Source organism: Dipodomys merriami, unplaced genomic scaffold, assembly GCF_024711535.1.
Source record: "Dipodomys merriami isolate MVZ:Mamm:240054 unplaced genomic scaffold, mDipMer1.0.p SCAF_63, whole genome shotgun sequence".
Classification (NCBI taxonomy): Eukaryota; Metazoa; Chordata; class Mammalia; order Rodentia; family Heteromyidae; genus Dipodomys; species Dipodomys merriami.
In genome coordinates this window covers 4,398,522-4,420,894 of record NW_027206213.1, presented here as the reverse complement: position 1 = coordinate 4,420,894, position 22,373 = coordinate 4,398,522, and the positions used below count along the sequence as shown (strand labels likewise).

The following is a 22,373-nucleotide window of genomic DNA, read 5'->3' as shown; positions in this document are numbered from 1 at the left end:
GTTCAAACTTGTTACCACTACACCCATTCCTCAAAAAAAAAACAAAACTGTAAGTAAATAATAAAGAAACTCTTTCTTCTAGACCTTTCCATTTAGTAATTTTATAGTTTGGCATCTGTACTATATTTGAAACTTGCTAGCTTTCATTTTTCTGGTTTGGTGTTTTATGTAAAACTTTTTGATTCCTACACAGGTTTGCTGACAGGTGTAGTAGTGGACTCTGGAGATGGTGTAACTCACATTTGCCCAGTGTATGAAGGCTTTTCTCTTCCTCATCTTACCAGGAGACTGGATATTGCTGGGAGGGATATTACCAGATATCTTATCAAGGTAAATGAAAATATTATAGAAACTAATTTTTTATAGTTTGTGTTCTAACTTAACACAAAATTGAATGTATAAAGATTCTAGCAAATCTATATCTCTAGAGAATTTGCCCAGTTTCCCATTCATGTAAAAATTTATACAAGAGCTGGGCACCAGTGACTCACTACTGAAGAGGCTGAGATCCGAAGATCACAATTCAAAGCTAGTCCAAGCAGTAAGTCTATGAGACTCTTAGCTCCAATTTTTCACCAAAAAGCTGGAAGTGGAATTGTGCTTCGCTTCAAGTGTTAGAGTGCTAGCTTTAAGTACCAAAGCTCAGGGACAGTGCTCAGACCCTAAGTTCAAGCCCCAGGACCAGCACAAACACACACACAATCTATACAGGTTTCTGCTGATAAACATGCAGTTTCTTGCTATTAATATACATTCAGTTAGATTACATTAAATCTTTACTGTAAGATTGAGTTCCTTGATTGATCTCATTTAGAGTAATCCTTCTTATGTAGGGAAATAAGTTAAAAAGAATCATAGTACTATTATTCCACATCAAAATTCTGTATGAGATGAACAACAGTTTCCAGGGATAGTGGGGGTCTTTTGAACAGAAACACAAGATTAAGGGATTTCTTTTATATATATATAAAGAAATTCTTGTGTTTAGTATGCAACATGTATGTGGTTTAAAACTAAAAATAGACAGCCATGGTTATTGGTGTCAGCTTATGGACACCAGTGAAATTATAATGTTTATCTTAGATGTTATTTTTCTTAGCAGGTTATTTTAAGGTAATTTTTTTCTGTTTTGTTGTTACTTTATTTTGTTTTTGTTTTTTGTGATGCTAATTGAACCTATCCATGGCCTTTGCACGATAACATTATCACTTAAGCTACACCCCCATAACTCCAGCTAATATTTTCTGTCATTTACAAAAACATAAAGTCAGTGGCTCATGCCTGTAACCTAGCTACTCAAGAGGCTGAGATCTGAGATTGCAGTTCAAATCCAGTTTATGTAGGAAAGTGTGTAAGACTTTTATCTTCACTTTACCAAAAAGCCGGAAGTGGAGCTGTGGTTCAAGTGTGCTAACCTAGGGATAGACAAGGGATAGTGCCCAGCTTTTGAGTTCAACCCTCAGTACTGAGACACACACACACAAAAGCTGAATGTGGTGGTTCCTACTTGTAATCTCATTGCTCAGAAGGTTGAGGCAAGAAGATCAGTAGTTGAAGACCAACCTGAACTACATACTGAGCCTGTCTCAACTCCATCCCTCCCCCCCAAGAAAGAATAAAGGTGAAATACAACACTAGAGGTTATTCATTCCTTTATCTCAGAATGTATGTGTGTGTGTAGCTTTGAACTCAGGGCCTCATTAGGCAGGTGTTCTACCACCTGAGCTATACCCCCCAACCTTTTTTGATTTGTTGTCTTTTGAATTAAGCCTTAGCTCTTTTGGGCCTGAACTATGCTCCTCTTATTTATGCCTATCATAACTGGAGTCACAGACAAACTCAAACTGTGATCCTCCTAATCTCAGATCTCAGCCTCCCAAGTAGCTAGGATTATAGGCATGAGCCACTGTTTCTAGCTTCAATCATTCTTTTATCTGCTTTAACAAAATCTCTTACCCTTCTATTATGTACCAGGCATAGTATAAGAAGTTAAAGACAACCTTCTAAGACTTAGAAGTAGACTTAGTAGTTCATAAATATGGCATTGATTGAATGAGAAAATTGCAGGCTGTGTAAGCCCAATATCTACATAGTACTTATTAATATACTGATTTTTTATTGTTTACATTGTTTATATATCATTTGTATACATTAGTATATTAACAATATTTTTTAACTGGCCTTTTCTAGCTTATTTTATGCATTTGATCTTTGTAAAATACAATGCAAATTATTTCATGGCAGATAAAAAAGCCACTTGGAGATATTTCATAGAAACTAAGGATACACTGTACATTGTTATCCACATAGCATTTAACAAGTACTCATTTGTACAGTGGAACTCATCCAAATCTGTTATGAACTTACTGTTGTTTTGTATGTGTATGCCAGCTGCTTCTGTTGCGAGGCTATGCGTTCAACCATTCTGCTGATTTTGAAACGGTTCGCATGATTAAAGAAAAACTGTGTTATGTGGGATACAATATTGAACAAGAACAGAAACTGGCCTTAGAAACTACAGTATTAGTTGAATCTTACACAGTAAGTATATTCATACATGTATGTATGTATATATAGTTTAAAAATAGTAGACAAGATTATTGGAGTCAACTGAAGAACACCAAGGGTTTTTGTTTCATTGGTGCTGGCGAGTAAACCTGGTGCCTTGTGCCTGCTAGGCAAACAATGCCACTGAGCTATATCCCTAGCTGTTGAATTAGGATTTTTATGTGTGTGACTTTCAAATATCTCTCCCTATATTATGATGTAATTATTTCAGGACACCATGTAATGTAAATTAAGGCAAGAATTGTAAGTTCCTTTTTACCTTAGGAAATAATTAGATATGAGATGTTGTTTTGAGATAATACTATCGTGGATAGCATTTTTCAACATGTTAGAGTGTCACTTCCTTGCGATGTTAAGAATGCTCACAAAGTTAAAAATTTACAATTCTCAAATAAAGGAGACAGTTGATTTTACTTTCCTTTAAGATCTCTCAGATCCTTTGGTATGCTAAATGTACTCAACTGTGAGACTATAGAAATTTTCTACATTATATTCATGTAGATAATGGTCTAAGAAATGTTCTTTAGCTCTTTATGAGCTGTCGATGGTGGCCACCATTTTATGGTGAGGTAGCAGATTTTCTGTAGGTCTCCAGAAGTTCATTAGCCTGTCTGATCTAAGGCAGTGACATTACCAGCACCAGCTACAACTCAGCCATCCAGCCCTGCCACCACTACAATAATTAGTTCTTTCACAACAGTGGTAGCCACAACCTCTGACCCTGGTTTGGCTCCCACTTCCGTACCTGCTAGAGAAACTCAGCCCTGCTCTAGCAACTCAACAAGAGAAACCTGTAGAAAATCCAGAAGACATCAGTAGCTACTAGCCCAGCATTAGCTAATGGAACATGAGAAGATTCTTCTCCATCAAATCTTTTTTTTTTGCCAGTAGTGGGGCCTGAACTCTGGGCCTGGGCACTGTCCCCCAGCTCTTCAGCTCAAGGCTAGTAGTGCTCTACCACTTCAGCCACAGCACCACTTCCGACTTTTTCTGTTTATGTGGTACTGAGGAGTCAGACCCAGAGCCTCATGCATGCAAGGCAAGCACTCTACCACTGAGCCACCTTCCCAGCCCCCATCAAATCTTTTTGAAGAAATAAGTGCATTTGTGACAGGTCTATCTTAGGATAATATGCTCAGATCCTGTTAGTGGTCTGTGAACAAGAGCAAGTCATTGTAGGCCTGAAAGCCAGTTTTGACAACCATGACAAAGCAGGCAGGAATCTCTGAAGATAGTGGAAATCAGACTGTGGTTGACCTCCTAAGCAGCCAGAACTGGGCTCCTCAGTCTTCACAATTATTAGTGTTATACTGTTTTCAAGAAGAGAGGGTAGAAAGAGCTGTAATACAGTTGTTTTGTGTTGCTTTGTTATCACTTGTGCTTGAACTGTCCCTGAGCCCTTTTTGCTCAGGGTTAGCACTCTACCATTTTGAGGCACAGTGTACCACTTCGGGTTTTCTGGTGGTTTATTGGAGATAAAAGTCTCACAGACTTCCCTGTCCAGGTAGGTTTTGAACCATAGTCCTCAGATCTCAGCCTCCCAAGTAGCTAGGGGGTGTGAGCCACCAGCACCTGATTAAAAAGAAAAATCTTTTTTTTTTTTTGGGTCCGGTCGTGGGCCTGAACTCTGGGCCTGGGCGCTGTCCCTCAGCTCTTCAGCTCAAGGCTAGCACTCTACCACTTGAGCCATAGCTCCACTTCCGGCTTTTTTCTTTTTGCTTATGTGGTGCTGGGGAATTGAACCCAGGGCCTCAGGCATGCAAGGCAAGCGCTCTACCACTGAGCCACCTTCCCAGCCCCAAAAAGAAAAATCTTAATGGCCATGTTTTTTATTTGGATTTTTCATCTCAGCTTTTTCTTTCAAATTCAAGAATTGGCATTGTTATTTAATCATTAGAGGGCTAGATGTCTACTTGTTCAGTTTGTCAAATCTGTTTTCCGAAATATAAACATGACTAAAACAATATTTTTTTTCTGCCATCTGGTACTAAGAAGATGAATATGCACAGATTTCCCTGGTATGATCTCCTGCAATATCCTTGGCACAGTTTGATGATGACTCCTAAGCTTTTTTCATCCTGCATTCATAACCTGTGTGCAATGAAAATAAATAAAAATGTGATTTTCTTTCACAGTGTGCCATCTCTAATTTCCCTTTGTTTAGTCTATAAACAGGATAGATATTTGGACTTTGTATAACCTATATATTTTATAATAGATTATATATAACATCTCAGGAGAATAAAATGAGGATTTTAAAAAATGCATTCATCTTTTAAGAGAGCAATGAGTTGGGAGGATGAGCTGCATTTCAGATTGAAAAATGGAATCTTATTTATTACATTCTTCTTACTACCTTATTGCTCAAAATGCAGTTTTAAAAAATAGAGGAAAATAGCAGTTGCTTCTTAGGATGGAGGCAGCAGAGGTTGGTAGCATGTTGTCCTTGGACAGCAAAACTACACATAGTAGGATTGATTATTATTGGATAACTATAGAGTTAAAAAATAATTACAATAATCGATTACAAAATATTTCCAGTATATCCAAAGAAAGAAAAAAAAGAATCTTACTTTGAGAAGCAGGTACATTTAGAGTGTTGCTTTATTAATTAACTGGCAGTCTTTTCTTAATAAAGTGTGCAAAACAAGTGTTCAACTTAAAATTACACAATAGCACCTATCATAGCTTACAGTATGGAGTTTGATCCTACCTCGGTTTGTTTTTCTTTTGATAATATTGGGGTTCATACTTAAAGCCTTGTAGTTGCCAAGTGCTCCAAGTGAGCAGTCTAACTCTTGAGCTACAGCTATACTTCTGGCTTTTTGGTGGTTAATTGGAGATGGCTTCAAACTACAACCCTCAGGTCCCAGCCTCTGGAGTAGCTAAGATGACAGATGTGAACCACTGAAACATGGCTTATACCTTAATTTCTTAATTAATTAAATCGGTCATAGGGCTTGAACTCTGGGCCTGGGTGCTGTCCCTGAGCTCTTCAGCTAAAGGCTTTACCACTTGAGCCACAGTGCCACTTCTGGTTTTCTGGTGGTTAATTGGAGATAAGAGTCTCATGGACTTTCCTGCCTGGGCTGGATTTGAACCATGATCCTCAGATCTCAGCCTCCTGAGATTATGGGCATGAGCCACCAGGGTCTGGCTATTTTTTATTTTTTTAAGAGACAAGCTACTTCAGCCACGCCCTTATACTTTTTTTGCTTTAGTTATTTTTCAGATAGGATCTTGCATTTTTGCTCAGGGTTGGCCTTGAGCCATAATTCTACCTATAGCCTCTTGTAGCTGATATAACAGGTAACATAGTGTACCAGTATGTCCAGCTTTTTAGTTGAAATATGGTCTCATTAACTTTTCTTCGGCCTAAGCTTTTCTTGAAGTGCAATCCTTCTGATCTTTGCCTCTGTAGTAGCTACCTGAAAATTGTTTGTATATATGTATTTTGAACTTGGCCTCACACTGGCTAAACAACACATAGCTATAGTCACAGCTACTCTGGAGGATCATTTGAGCCCAGGGCCAGCATGGGTAGTATAACAAGAGCTTGTCTCTTAAAAAAATAAAAAATAGCCAGACCCTGGTGGCTCATGCCCATAATCTCAGGAGGCTGAGATCTGAGGATCATGGTTCAAATCCAGCCCAGGCAGGAAAGTCCATGAGACTCTTATCTCCAATTAACCACCAGAAAACCAGAAGTGGCACTGGCTCAAGTGGTAGAGCCTTTAGCTGAAGAGCTCAGGGACAGCACCCAGGCCCAGAGTTCAAGCCCTATGACCAATTTAATTAATTAAGAAATTAAGGTATAAGCCATGTTTCAGTGGTTCACATCTGTCATCCTAGCTACTCCAGAGGCTGGGACCTGAGGGTTGTAGTTTGAAGCCATCTCCAATTAACCACCAAAAAGCCAGAAGTATAGCTGTAGCTCAAGAGGTAGATTGCTCACTTGGAGCACAAAAGCGCAGGGATAGTATCTAGGCCCTGAGTTCAAGCCCCAGGACTGGTACAAAAAGAAAACAAGAAAGAGAGGGAGAGGGGGGGGAAGGAATAGAAAGAGAAAAAGTCAATATAGCATATAAAAAGCTAATTTTGATGCTTTTGAAAAATGCGGTTCCTTTGCATATATCCATAAGGAATAAATTATAGTATGTTAGAAATATATTCTTATTTATAACTCAGTATACTGTTATAAATGTTAATGTGAAAGTAATTCTGCTATCAAGTATGTTAAGTGCCACTGTACATTAGCATGCTTAGTGTTTGAGTCAACCCAGCAAACTATGAGGTAGTATAAGAGAGTTTTCACTTAACATCACTTATAATTAAATATATATAATGAATATATAATATGTAATGTATAATACATAAATATGATACAATTTGAGAGTTTTCCATATAGGTCATGTTGTTATAATGTTAGAACTGTTATTTAAATCTTACTGTCTGAAATTTATATTTAGCAATTATATAATGTATTAGTATCTAGCAATTATTTGTAATGTATTAATATCTAGAAGAGTATAAACTCTTTTTTTTTTTAGATAATCTTGCTTATGTGGCCCAGGTTGGCCTCAAACTCAAGATCCACTTGTTTCAGGTTCCTGAGTGCTGGGAATACGGGAATGTTTTAGCCACGGGCGCCCGGCTAGAACAGATGTGTTTAAAAGTACTAATATAGCCGGGCGCTGGTGGCTCATGCCTGTAATCCTAGCTACTCAGGAGGCTGAGATCTGAGGATCGCGGTTCAAAGCCAGCCCGGGCAGGAGAGACCGTGAGACTCCTATCTCCAATAAACCACCAGAAAACCGGAAGTGGCGCTGTAGCTCAAGTGGTAGAGCGCTCGCCTTGAGCTGAAGAGCTGAGGGACAGCGCTCAGGCCCAGAGTTCAAGCCCCACGACCGACAAAAAAAAAAAAAAAGTACTAATATAACTGGATGCTGATGGCTCATGCCTGTAATCCTAGCTAAACAGGCGACTGAGATCTGAGGATCAGGGTTCAAAGCCAGCTTGGGCAGGAAAGTCTATGAAAATCTTATCTCCAATTAACCATCAGAAAACCAGAAGTGGAGCTGTGGATCAAAGTGATAGAGTGCTAGCCTTGAGCAAAAGAATTCAGGGACAGCGCCCAGGCCCTGAGTTCAAGCCCCATGACCAACCAAAAAAAAAAAAAAGTACTAATGTTTAGTGAACACTGGGAAATTTTGCTCTTTTGCTGACCAGTTCTTGATTACTTTTCATGTCTAGCTTCCAGATGGACGCATTATTAAAGTTGGAGGAGAGAGATTTGAAGCACCAGAAGCTTTATTTCAGCCTCATTTGATCAATGTTGAGGGAGTTGGTGTTGCTGAATTGCTTTTTAACACAATCCAGGCGGCTGACATTGACACCAGGTACATTAGAAATGGTACTTATTTGTCAAAAGTAAATGGAATATATGTAGTTAGAATGAACAAGTTGTTTATTACTTGTGTTTTTGATAAGGATGGTCCTAGATATTGAAAAATATATTAAATCATTGTAGGCCAGAAGACTTTTTTCTTTTTGAATGAGTGTACATATATATTGTAAGAGGGTTTCATTGTGTATGTATATACGTGTGTATGTATAACACATTTCAATTCTCTTTCCCTCTCAATCTCCCTGCCTTTTTCCTTCCCTCCTCTTGCTGGTCCCCTTCTAAACAAGTGCCCTTTACACTCATGAATCACTCCCATTACTGTTTTCATCCATTTTCCTATAGATGACATATTTCTTTTTTTTTTTTTTTTTTTGGTCATGGGGCTTGAACTCTGGGCCTGGGCGCTGTCCTTGTGCTCTTCAGCTCAAGGCGAGCACTCTACCGCTTGAGCTACAGTGCCACTTCTGGTTTTCTAGTGGTTTATTGGAGATAAGAGTCTCATGGACTTTTCCTGCCAGGGCTGACTTTGAACCGTGATCCTCAGATCTCAGCCTCCTGAGTAACTAGGATTACAGGCGTGAGCCACCAGCACCGGGCACATAATTTTTCTTTTATGACTGAATAATAGTCTATGGTGTGTATGTGAAGCGATATTGTCTGCAATAAACATGGGTGTATAGACATTTTCTCTAGTATATAGATTTACTGTCCTTTGATGTATGCCCAAGAGTGGTACGATGGGATTATAAGGAAGTTTTGACATTTTTACAACACAAGTTAGATTCAGTACCCCTTTGTGGAGCTTGCATAGGAAAATGTCACAACTCAGATTGTTTTGTTTTGCATGCTGTGTGCTAATCACATTTTCACCTGCATAGCTCATGCTACCTTTGCGGTGCACATTTCCACAAAAAAAAAAAGCAAAACAGTGTTCTTCTAGAAGGTAAGAGTTGCAGTAGCCTTAGCAATAGAGAACTTGGATGAAGAAATTAGTTTGAATAAGCTTGAAATGACTGTGTTCAGAACGTTGCTATGAGTTCTTCAGACCTCCACACAGATTCTGTTGCTTTTACTGCATGTGCAGCTATTAGAGGTTTGACTTTCTGATGTCACAGCCAGTAACATGCATGTAAGGAAGAAAGAAGGAACTGCTAGAGAGCAAACATCATTTCTAACCAAAAATAACAATAGCCAGCCTCAATCACAAAGAACAAGAGAACACTACAAAAGACAAATGAAAAAAATTGAAAAGTAGTAGTAACTCAAAGTAGAATATGGATATTTACAGTAAATAAACACATGTGAGGCTTTAGGGAAGCTCTGTGGTAACATAGTCAAATACTGGAGAATTAGAACATTAACCTTTGTCATTATCAAGACTCATAAATTACATTTGCAAGAAACTTTTGTTCTTTTAGATGTATTCTCATCAAATTATTAAAGATTTTATATGTAAAATGGAGTTGCATCCAACAATAGTAGTAACAGTAAACATTAGCCCTGTGATACAGATGAGGAGTTTAATTCTCATAGCCATCATCCGAAGTTGCTGTCACAGTAAATCTAGCACCAGATGAGGGAGGCTGAGGCAAGAGGGTCACTTTAGTCCAAGAGTTTGAGGCCACTGGGGCAATGTATGAATTCCTTTATTTATTTGTTAGTTTGCTTATTTTTGAGGCAGGATCTTACTCTCTAGCCATGGCTGGCCTAGAACTTTGTGATCTTCCTGCCTCAGCCTCTTGATTGCTAGTGTTACAGACCTGCACCATCATGCTTAGCCAAAACAAATGGCTTAAAAAAAAAAAAGTATACCTTGAAATACTCTTTTCCTCACCTGAAGCCCCAAATGAATACCACTGTATCTTCCTAGATCTGAATTCTATAAGCACATAGTGCTTTCTGGAGGGTCTACTATGTATCCTGGTTTGCCATCACGCTTGGAGCGAGAACTCAAACAACTTTACTTAGAACGAGTTTTAAAGGGAGATGTGGAAAAACTTTCTGTAAGTATCAATAACCCAGATATTAACATTCTTTTAAAACCCAGTAAAGGTGCTATGAATGGTCACAACCACCAGAGGGAGCAAGAAGTCTTCTAAACAGTTCCTGCTGCAGTTAAGTATGACCTACAAGAAATGGGGAAGAAAGATGGTATGTTCAGGTCACCTCTGTAAATAGGTGACTAGGCACATTTGTAAAGATCAGCCCATACCCCCAGGTTCCTCCCAGTGTCCAGGAAGAGCTTGCTATATATGGAGAGGGAAATACCCCACTTTGGGGTGTTTTATCCCATTGTTGTTGGTACGTGTCAGTTGTAGGCCTTGAACTCAGAGTGTAGGCAGTGTTCCTGAGCTTTTTTGGTCAAGGCTAAGTGCTCTACTATTTGAGCCACAGCTTCACTTCTGGCTTTTTGGTGGTTAGTTAGAGTCTCATAGACTTTCCTTCCCTGGCTGGCTTGAAACCATGATCCTCCGATCTCAACCTCCTGAGTAGCAAGAATTACAGGTATAAGCCACTAGTACCTGGCTTGTTCTTAACTTCTTTTTTTTTGGCTGTTGAACTCTGGGCCTGGGGGCTGAACTCTTCAGCTCATAGCAAGCACTGTACCACTTCTGGTTTTCTGGTGGCTAATTGGAGATAAGAGTCTCAGGGATATGTAATCAACATAGTTAGTCTGTATCATGATTGTAATTTTCAATTATTTTTCTGGGTATTTGTTACATACATCTTTGTCTCCCCAATCAAGTCTCCAGTTCTTTTGCATATCACTAACTATAATAGCTATTGAAATAGGCCTTGTTACCAATTGATACATGCAAGTGAAAATCACAAACTAAAATATAATCATTAGTGATTGTTCAGCACACCTCTTCCTCAACTCTGGATTCTGAAGTATGTTGTATGTGCTATATACTCAGTCAAGAAGTCATTTAATCTTGGGTTAATCTTGACCTTTATTTCCCTGTCTTTAGTCAACTATTCTAGGTAATGAGATTACATATTACAGAGTACTATCTGTTTTGGAGACACTAATGTTACATCTTTCATATATGACTCAAATTGTTAAAATTAAATTGAATATGGGCTCACATACATTAACTAACTTAAAAGAACGGTGGAAAGGAGCCATGTTGTCTAAACACTTTATTCATTTTTCTCATTTTATTGGATTATACGTATAATGTAAAATTATCTCAGGTGATCATTTTTCAGCAAACAGTTCCTTTTTTATTTTTTTCTTTGTCATGTTAAAAATTGAACCTAGTGCCTTGTGCATAATGGACAAACCCTCTACCACTTAGACTAGTGTTGGAAAGAGTTCTTGAATTCCATCCAGGTATCCAACACTGGTTAAACAAAATAGTAGTAGGTAAACAAAAATCCTCACTTTCAGGCCAGAAAATTTACCAGTAGGAGTAAATGTTTCAAAGAAAAGTGAAGTGAGGTTAGGTAAGAGCTAAAAAATGGTAGAAGCTTGCCAGGAATATGTTGCTTTACCTTTGAAACCAATCAGGAAAGGCTTCTTTGATGAGATGATTTGATCTGAGAGCTGCAACAATGGAAGTAGGAGTGAGCATGTGACTTTTTGCAGGCAGGAACAGCAAAATCCCTGAGTTGGTGGGAGCCAAGTGAGCCCGGGAGAGAGGCAGGAGGTGAGGCCAGGAGGGTGAGAGAGTCTTGTTCAGTTAGGGTAAGATGGCAAGTCTTGGGGAGTTTCGAACAGACAAACAGTAGCTTCTGACTTACCCTTTTAAAAGAGTAAGTAAGTTTGGGATGGCAAACGATCCCTGCGTGAGGAGAGAACGAAGGTTTCAAAACAGAGGACGTTGAAATCATTTTTTAGAGAAAGGAGAAGCTAATGAGAAAATGTAATAGTATTAGCCAAACAAAACTGAAGGCTCAACTGAAGCTAGTGATGATTTTTTTAATCTTTTTTTTTTTATTTAAGTAGTTGTACAAAGTTTTTATCCAACCTGTCAATGTATGGACACAGTGTATCATAGTGGTATGTTGAAAAGCAGGCAATTGAATTTCCTTCCTGCCTTGTTCAGCTGCTTGAGAACAGCTACAAAGTAGCGGATTCTCCAAGTTGGTATGACTCTGGTCCCAACAGAGTCACAGAATTTTGTCAGATGTTCAACACATTCATGTTCAAACCAAAATAGGTATGAGAAGAAATGAGCTATAGATCTCTAGCTGTCGTCAGGGATCCATAGGTGACTTCCAAAGGAAGAACAGTGAATAGATGAGAATGAGTTTCCAAGGCCAGGCACTGGTGGCTCATACCTGTAATCCTAGCTTCCCAAGAGGCTGAGATATGAGGATGAGGTTCAAAGCCAGCCCGGGCAGGAAAGTCCAATTAACTACTAAGAAGCTGGAAGTAGAGATATGGCTCAAGTAGTACAGTGTTAGCCCTGAGTAAAAATAGCTCAGAGACAGTGTCCAGACCCTTAGTTCAAGCCCCAGTACCAGTACCAAAATAGAAAAAATAAAAAAGAGTTTCCAAGCACCAGAGTTTGTGAAGAAGAGGTAGAAAGGTAGAAACATCACTGAAGAACAGAATCTCTGAACATACCTCCAAGTTATGAAGGAAGTGTATGAGACATAATAGTAGCCCATTAAAAAAGCAACAGGGGCAGCACCATCTTCAAGAGTTCTTTTCCTTAGAGCAAAAGTAGGTATATATTTTATTGGGATAAGGTTACTGTCACAAATTATCTATGGCCATTTATAGCTACACATAAGTCTGTGAGGTTGCCAGAGATTCTAAAAGCTTTTCTGGCCCTTTAGAAAAACATATCTGTAACCCCAGCACTTGGGAGGCGGAAGCAGGAAGATTGGAAGTTCATCCAGCATAATATATGACTGAGACCTTGTCTCTAAAAGAAAGAGAATGGTCTCAGAGTTTCAGAGTTGACTATTTTACTTACTAGTGAACTGGTGTCTTCCTACGGTTTATACATTTTCCGATAAATTTATGTAGCCTGAAGAGAATTCAGAATGACCTAGCTATTTTGCGTTCTTGTTTTTTTTCTAGGATTTGTGACATTAAATGAGACCTTCCAAATCATTTAAGGTTTCATTTTCAGGTGTTGATCAACCATACAGATTAATTAGAAAGGTAAATAGTAGTTACAGGTTGCTAAATGTTTTCCAATTGTCTTTTTTGTTTTTTGAGATAGTCTCATTATGTAGCCCAGGTTGGCCTAGAGTCCTTGATCCTCCTGCCTCAGATTCCCCAGTTCTAGGATTACAGGTGTACCCTAAGTGCCCAGCCCTAATTGTCTTCAATTTTGATTACTATGTTCAGTTTTTCCAAAATTCTCCTGACTTGTTTTGACCCTATTTGGCCTTATCTTGAAAACTTTTTACTTGAATTTAAGACAGTAGAAAATGAGCTTTGCTAATAAGAACTTCAGGCTGGAGGCGTGTAGCTCGGTAGTATACCATGTGGGTAGCATGCAGGAGGTCCCAGTACCAAAAAGAAAAGAAAAGCAGCTCCATTTTAGTGTGTTCCACCCAACTCGACCTTGAAGAAGCCATGCAGGTACTCTTCTCCAAAGCTGAGTGTGTAAATAGGATGAGACAGCAGGCGTGAAATAGAACAGTTGTCTCCTTATGAGCTTGGAACACATTACCATGTGATCATGTACCTCATGGAGACATCAAATCCTGCTGCCCTACTTCTATCCCAAGTCAGCTCGGAGACCCAAAAGTATCTATGAAAACTTGCTTTTCCTGAGGAGACAGCACTGTGCACATGTGACATCTATCTTATCTCTCCTCCTTTAGAAATTTAAGATCCGAATTGAAGACCCACCTCGCAGAAAGCACATGGTGTTCCTGGGAGGTGCGGTCCTTGCAGATATCATGAAAGACAAAGACAACTTTTGGATGACCCGACAAGAGTACCAAGAGAAGGGCGTCCGTGTGCTGGAGAAGCTCGGTGTGACCGTTCGATAAACTGCACCACTCCGGATTCCCATCACATCTCTAAATGCTTTCTTTTTTCCTTTATTGCCAATCTTTGAACTCATTCAGCTCCAGGATGTGGAAGAAGCTTCTTGTGCCCTTTGACTTGAAAGGTCAAGTTTTATTCTGGGGTATTGGGAAAGTGTTGTTAACTTTTTTGTTAATGTGGGTAAATCTGGCTGTTTAATGCAACCAGAGGGCAAAGGGTCCTGTCTGGAGCTTTGTTTCTTCTCATAAGCATTTAGATCACTCCTGTAGACTTCCTATTTTCACTTTACTGCTCTAATGCTGCTAGTTTTAGTCTTTAGCCCTGTAGGTGGTATGCCTTTATTAGCATAAGAAAAACTTCGACCAGAGCTTTTACTATTACTGGTGGGGGTGGGGAGGGTGGGCAACCCTGAACTCTTCAGGGCATTTTCTCTGTTGTGTGGCTTTCTACAGTTACAAACACCAAGCTTCTCCTGTTAACATCTTAGGGAAATACTAAGTTCAGAACTAAAATGTTTTGGGTGGTTTTTTTATGTGGTGGAAGGAATGGGTGGTCTTTTGATTGTGATTTTTTTGAGATTTTTTTTTTTTTCTCCACGGTACAGAAGATAAACTTTATTTACTGTACTTTGATTTGGCCGGTTTTATTTTGGTCTGCCAGGAACTATTTCCATATGATTAAAAAAAAAAAAGAAAGCCTAGTGTTCTATTACCATGTTGCTAACGGATTTATTTTTATTTATAAAATGGACCATATCAGCTGGAATTAGACTCTCTAGAATCTATCAATGGTAAAAGTAACATTTAAAAAAATGCTTTGTTAATTCAAATTACACGGTTTTTTTTAAGTGTGTAAAAACTGGTTATCTCTAAATGCTTTATTTCATAAACATTAAGGTAACCCAGTGCCAAGTATCATTCTTACAATATTTTCTATATGACTGACCAGTGCTTATTTAATAAAACAAAGAAATACATAATACATATAAATAATTACTGGTAGGTTTAAAAATTGTTGGGCTAAAAACAATAGCATTGGAATAAAAAGTGCTTGTTTCCAGTTAAGTAAAATTTGATGGCTTAAAATGTTGGCCAAAAAAGACAAGAATCAAGATTTAAATATTTATTTGTATTGGAAGCTGATAATTCTCAGTCCTCTTTTATCTTTTTTATTTTTGGGGGGGGGTCCATCATGGGGCTTGAACTCTGAGCTTGGGCGCTGTCCCTGTGCTCTTCAGCTCAAGACAAGTGCTCTACTGCTTGAGCCACAGCACCACTTCCGGTTTTCTAGTGGTTTATTGGAGATAAGAGTCTCATGAACTTTCCTGCCCCGGCTGGCTTTGAACTGTGTTCCTCAGATCTCAGCCTCCTGAGTAGCTAGGATTACAGGTATGAGCGTCTTCTTTTATGTTTTTGAAAGGAGAGTAGTTAGAAGTTTGTAAATGTTAGTAGACTCTCCTGCCTATGTCAGTAATCCTACTTATAACTCCTGGCGGTATTGTTTGCATTCTGAAAAAATGACTTAATAGTATCCAAATGTGAGCTTCTTTCATATTTGAAAAATAATGAGAATTATATCTCACAAAATACAAAATGTTGATTCTGGGAAAACTTTTCCTTCATTTCAGAATATTCTTTACCAATAATGGATTTGAAAGAAGTGGTTTTTAAGACTAAAAAAGATAGATTGGCTTGAGTGTTTCTTTTTGGGGATAACTTAAAAATTAGTGCACACTATGTCAGCAGCAAAAGGTTAAAGTACGTAGCTTCTGTTAAGTGTTTTTGTCTATTTTACCTCAATTTGAACAAATAAAGTTTGTGCGCATGCTGGACATGCTTCAGTACACATGAATAGCCCATGACTAATGTCTACTGGATTCTGGATACAAGACTCAGGAACTTCGGAATTCTAAAGTATTACAAATCATGTCTCATAAATCCCCCACCTTTTGATTCCTAGGCTTCTTAAAGGACACATGTTATATGTAGACCAACCAATACCTACTGGACTGTTTAGTGCAGATAAATGAAATGACTTGGCAATTGATCATAATTTTAAAATATGAGGGTAGAAAACAACAAAGAATGAGATGGACTCTTAAAACATTGAAAACATTATTTGTACCTTGAATGTAGATTTTTTGGACATTAAAATGATGTATTTATATGTGTAATGATTTAGAAATTCCATTTTGTAGTTTTACCATTCGAAGGTAAAATAATGTGTTTGGGATTTGGGAGATATTGTATTCAGGTGGAGTTGTCAGACAGGAGTCACTCAGAAGTTTAAAAAAAAATCTGTTTTTAAAAGAGATCTGGTTTTTAACTCTTGAAACCCATTGTTGCTTAGATTTTCCTGATGATTAAATTCTTTGGTTTAAATTAGAATCACCAATGCCGTGAAGGAGTTCTTAGAAAATGTGGTATTGGATACTAACTGCACAGTTCTGAGCACTGTATCTAGAAAGATCAATGGAAAGTAAAATATTCAAAATTTAACTCTGATAGACTTCTTTTTGATTCAGAAAATAAATCAGATTTTTTCAAAATAACTTTGGGTTTTGTCTTTGTTTTTCCTGTCATAGATGTTCTCTTTAATTGCATTTTCTTATTTTTACTCACATTTGGAGTTTCGCTAATGCAAGATGGATTTTGAAAACTTTGTTAGTTATAGGCCAAGTTCACTATTCCATTGACAAACTTATTTCTGGTATGGTTCTCACACACATGGAAGGTGGTAGAGATGAGAGTAACTTACCCTACATGAGAGATTTTTTTTTCTCCTTCTGGCAGACTATTTTGTTTCCCAGAGAGTACAGGTGGCTTTCAACAAAATCACTGAGCAGAGCTGGAAACGTGGCTGAGTGGTAGAGGGCTTCCTCAGCACCACATAAGCAGAAAAAGCTGGAAGTGGTGTTGCGGCTTTAGTGGTAGAGTGTTAACCTTGAGCTGAAAAGCTGAGGGACAGCACCCAGGCCCAGAGTTCAGGGCCCATGACCGACAAGAACAACAAAAACCAGTAAGCAGGATGAGAATGTAGTTCACTGATCCTTTGTTGCTGGGGGGTTGGGAGAAGAGGAAATGAATTTTTGTTCTCCTTCATAAGCTTGAACAGTTCATCCTCACTGTCCCTTCACAGCCAGTATCCCATCTAGATACCCCTAGGGTTCCCTTTGGTCTCAATTACCCTGTCACTACTGAATTACCTGAAGTATAATATGATAGCTACCTCCATTGAACATGAGGAATTGTCATTGATGGAATGAGTGCTTCGGTGCACTCATTCCACAAACTGCTGAAAAAAATGAATGTGTTTATTATTAACTGCTGCTGATTTTAGAAACATCAAGGAGGGTATCTCACTGGGCATGGTAGCACATGCCTATAATCTATCAATCAAGTCTACAGGAAGAAGAGTTCAAGGCTAGCCTAGGCTACATAGTGAGGCCTTGTCTCAAAAAAACAAACAAAAGGAGTACTCAACTGAAATAAGCCAGAAACAAGAATTGACCATAGCTCAATATTTAACATGGTATCTAACTTTGAGCTAACTGGCTATTAGTAATACTAAGCAGTCACCAGTTTTTCTTTAGCTCTGACTCCTTGATCTGTTCAAAAGCAAAATAAGCTACGCACCCGTGGCTCATACCTGTAATCCTGGCTACTCAGTAAACTCAGATCTGAGGATTGTGGTTCAAATCCAGTCTGGGCAGGAAAGTATGAGATTCTTTTTTTTTTTTTTTTGGGTCCGGTCGTGGGGTCTGAACTCTGGGCTTGGGTGCTGTCCCTCAGCTCTTCAGCTCAAGGCTAGCGCTCTACCACTTGAGCCACAGCGCCACTTCCGGCTTTTTTCTTTTTGCTTATGTGGTGCTGAGGAATCGAACCCAGGGCCTCATGCATGCAAGGCAAGCGCTCTACCACTGAGCCACCTTCCCAGCCCCAAGTATGAGATTCTTACCTCCAGTTTAGTCACCACCACCACCTCTCCCCCACCCCCAAAAGAAACAAAAAATGGAAGTGGAGCTGTGGCTCAAGTGGTAAATCCTCAGCCTGGAGCAAAAAAAGCTCAAGGATAGTGCCCAAGCCTAAGTTCAAGCCCTAGGACTGGTCAAACAAACAAACAAAAAACTGAAAATGTTACATTATAGGTACGTGTGGAAGGTGAGGGGAGGGACCTCTGTGTGACTCCCTGTGAAAGCTAAATTAATGACTTGTAACCACACATCGCATATAGCCAGTCACCAAATAGAAGCCAAAACTTCAGTTAGGGGAGAGAAAACGAAGATGACTATCACAAAAATTTCAGTAATTAATTATTAAGCCGAAAATTTTAAAGCATCTTTCTCTGCCTTGTTTAGCCTATGAAATTAGGAAGAAAGAAGCTACTGAGCCAGAATAAACTTACTTGGATTTAAATCATCTACATGGCAGTGACAAAGTCTGTACCTATTGTAAGTATGTCAGTTTGTTACCCTCAAATGTAAAATGTCTAACTAGGTAAGGAGAATCCAAACAATTTCTCTCTTGGCACAACAGATTTCCTGTCTCTTTTATATCTACTCTCTCAACTCCCACCCAGCAGAGAAAAAAGAAAGACCAGAAAAGACTTTGCATACCATTTTCCATGAAATACTTGAATAAGAATAGAAGAATAAGGAGTATTTAGCTATGCTTGTGTGAACAAATGGAAAGGTTTGCGCTTGGGACTTAAAGAGAATGTGGGAAAGCATTAGAAGTAGTCCCACTGGACAGACTTTGAGAACTGCCCTATGTCATCAACATCAAGTTGAGCTTTGACCTAATGAATACTTCCTGTAAGACAGTGAAGAATTATGAAAGCTGGGTGCCAGTGGCTCATGCCTGTAATCCTAGCTGCTCAGGAGGCTGAGATCTGAGGATTGCGGTTCAAAGCCAGCCCAGGCAAGACTCCTATCACCAGAAAACCAAAAGTGGCGCTGTGGCTCAAGTAGTAGAGCACTATCCTTCAGCTGAAGAGCTGATGGTCAGCACCCAGAGTTCAAGCCCTGTGACCAACAGGGGGAAAAAAAAAAATTACAGGGCCTGGAAATGTGGATTAGTGGTAGAATGCTTGCCTAGCATGCATGATGCCCTGGTTTTGATTCCTCAGTACCACATAAACAGAAAAGGCCAGAAATGGTGTTGTGGCTCAAGAGTACTAGCCTTGAGCAAAAGAAGCTCAGGAACTGTGCCCAGTCCCTGAGTTCAAGCTCCAGGACTGGCAAAAAATAACTATAAGAATTATGAGCTTTTCGGGCTGGGAAGGTGGCGCAGTGGTAGAGGCTTGTCTTGCATGCATGAGGCCCTGGGTTCGATTCCTCAGCACCACATTAGCAAAAAGAAAAAAGCCAGAAGTGGCGCTGTGGCTCAAGTGGTAGAGCGCTAGCCTTGAGCTGAAGAGCTGAGAGACAGCGCCCAGGCCCAGAGTTCAGGCCCCATGACCGGACCGCCCCCCCCCCCCAAAAAAAAAAAAAGAATTATGAGCTTTTCATCCTTGGAACAGGTTTTTGAAAACAAAGGCCCTAACTTTCAAGAATAAAAATTGTATGCATAAAGTAATTAGAAATGCTTGCATGCAAAAATATGAATATCAAAAATTGAAGCTTTAAGCAGTTAATCTTATTCTAAAGTTAAATCCTGCCATGATATTTATTTGCTTATTTTCTGAAAGATGTTTTGTAGAGGCTGGGATTATTTTTTAGGGTTATCTAAGTTATTCACAAGAAAATTGCAAGGTCAGCTGGGCCATCAGTGGCTCATGCCTGAAATCTAAGCAAGGCTAAGAACAGGAAGATCACGGTTCAAGGCCAGCCTGGGCAGAAGAGTCCTCAAAACTCTCCATAGAATGGAAGCTGGATACAGCAGTGCTCAAAGTAGGTAGATTGTGGCTCAGATGCACACTCAGGCAGGCGGTAAGGTCCTATAATAAAAATAACCAGTGATTAAACAGAACTGGAAGAATGGCTCAGCAGTTTAGTGTCAGCCCTCACAAGTGTGAGGCCCTGGGTTCAAACCCTAGCACCACCAGAAAAATAAAAATTCAAGGTGTATGGCTTTAGGAAAATAAGGTGTTTTTTGGTTGTTGTTGGTGGTGGTGTGTGTAGGGTTTAAACTCAGGGCCTGAGCGCTTATTCCTGAGCTTTTTCACTCAAGACTAGTGCTCTATCACTATGAGCCACAATGCCACTTCTGAGATTCTGGTGGTTAATGGAGATAAGAGTCTCACAAACTTTCCTGCCCAGGCTGACTTCAAACCATGATCCTCACATCTCAGCCTCCTGAATAGCTGTGATTACGGGCGTGAGCAACCAGCACCCAGCTAAATAAATATCTTGAATGAAATGCTTCTATTAAATGTTCACAACAAGTATTTTTCAGCTTCCATCCTCTTAAATGTGTATATCACTCTGATAGTCCTGAAATTAATCTAGAAGCAGACCTTAACTTTTCATGGTGACCAATTGTCCACCCATTATTTTTACTAAATTTCGCTTGTTTATGTTATCCAGTGCTAGGGAGTGATCCAGAGCCTCATGCATGGTAGGTCACATTATTTTTAATAACTGCTATGACATCTAGCCAGGCGCTGGTGGCTAATGCCTGTAATCCTGACTAATCAGGAGGCTGAGATCTGAGGATCACAGTTCAAAGCCAGCCTGAGTGGGAAAGTGCATGAAACTCTTATCACCAATAAACTATACAGAAAAAGCCAGAAGTGGCTCTGTGGCTCAAGTAATAGAACACTAGCCTTGAGTACAGAGAAGCTCAGGGACAGTGCCCAGACCCAGAGTTCAAGCCCCAGGTCTGGCCAAAAAAGACATCAAAGCCAATAAAGTAAAGCAGCATGCTCTTTATAATGTGGATTTGGGAATATTAGCATTTGCTATTTGCTTACCCAAATACACAAGTATATTTGGTACCAGGAAAACTTCTAACTTAAGCTCCTATTTGGGGGGGGGGGGGATCACTCATGGGGCTTGAATTCTGGCCTGGGCACTGAACCTGAGCTCTTCAGCTCAAAGTTAGCCACAGTACCACTTCCAGTTTTTGGTGGTTAATTGAACATAAGAGTCTCACAGACTTTCCTGCCCAGGCTGGCTTTGAGCTATGATCCTCAGATCTCAGCCTCCCAAGTACCTAGAATTACAGGTGTGAGCCACTGGCTACTGTTTTTTAAATGGTGTGACAATTCTGTTTTTTCCTTTAGCTTTGGTTAATCCTACCATCTCAGAAAATAATTGGATGAAAATGATCTTTATATTTTCCATTTTGCATATGTAGCACTCTCATGCCTTCCAACATTATACTCAAAAGAAGGTATGATACAAGCCCACAAAATCCCTCTGGGGAGCTCTTTCTGTCTCCATCCATGGTGCAGGATCCAGATGAAAAGGATGCCCCATGTGGGAACTCCTCAGCCCCAAGCTCTGCCTTAATATCTGTGCAGAAGAACGTGGAAACTGACTGACCCAGGATGCCAAGGTGTTGAAGCAGCTCATGCTGCAGATTCCAGTGTTTTCCAAAGCTAATTACACTGTCAGGTTCTTCATCAGGAGAAATGACCATTGCTATTCTCAGCACAGTCTGTGGGTCCAAGTCAGAAGAAATCTTGGTAAAAGATCTAGAGGTACAGGAGAAAGAAATACATAATCGTAACTTCTCGGATATTGGAAAGTTTGGCTCTGGGATCCAGGAACACTTGGATCTGGGCATCAAACAAGACCCAAGCATTGGTATCTCTGGCCTGGACTTCTACCTGGTGCTGGGTAGCCAGGTTTCAAATCACAGATGAAACCCAGGGCCAGACACAGAATCAGCAGAAAGTAGGCCGGGTGCTGCTTCCAGCAGAAGTAGGTTGGGATCATCCTACCTGGCAAATGAATTCCTCTTTCTATCCAAAAGCCTAATAAAATGTTTTCAGTGAAAAAGAAGAAGAAATGCTCTCTTGGGCGCATTAAAACAAAACAAAACAGTAAGAAAGGCTTCCTTGAACATTCTAAATAAAATTTGTTTTGTTGCATTGTGGGTGTGTTGAATAAATAAGTAAGAGGAGAGGTTTAGTTAATGAAATTCCCATGGTTTAAGAGGCTAAAGAGCTTTGGATTTATCATGTGTCCACCCCCATCCCTGCCATCAAATCAGTGAAAAACCTTTGGTACGTTCCAGTCCCCTGAATTAAAAGACTAAAATGAAATACCAAAGGGCACCTTCAATTCTTGGAAGCCACAATTTGCTAAATGGCAAACTAAATCAAATAGCTCACCCCACTACCTGATTTTATTCAGAAGTTGGAACCACAGGAGAAACTCTTCCCCTCTGCTTTTCAGTCGAGTTATTACTTCAAGAATATGCCCTGTTTCCTTCAGGCCCTGAACTGTCTGCTAAAATAATTATCTGTGAGGCAGCTGAAGAAAAAATC

At 39.5% G+C, this 22,373-nt stretch overlaps 1 protein-coding gene and 1 pseudogene across 1 annotated transcript in view; both read left to right on the top strand.

Moving 5' to 3' along the window:
- Window positions 1-16,073, top strand: part of Actr2 (actin related protein 2) — a 44,415-nt gene extending 28,342 nt beyond the window's left edge. The window contains exons 5-9 of the mRNA XM_070004510.1: window positions 194-330; window positions 2,392-2,541; window positions 7,822-7,967; window positions 9,846-9,978; window positions 13,769-16,073. Of these exons, the coding sequence (XP_069860611.1) occupies window positions 194-330; window positions 2,392-2,541; window positions 7,822-7,967; window positions 9,846-9,978; window positions 13,769-13,939 (737 nt within the window). The 3' untranslated portion in view covers window positions 13,940-16,073. The remainder of the gene's footprint in view (window positions 1-193; window positions 331-2,391; window positions 2,542-7,821; window positions 7,968-9,845; window positions 9,979-13,768) is intronic.
- Window positions 16,074-21,355: 5,282 nt separating this feature from the next.
- LOC138815184 (large ribosomal subunit protein uL5-like) lies at window positions 21,356-21,835 on the top strand (annotated as a pseudogene).
- The last annotated feature ends 538 nt before the right edge of the window (window positions 21,836-22,373 follow it).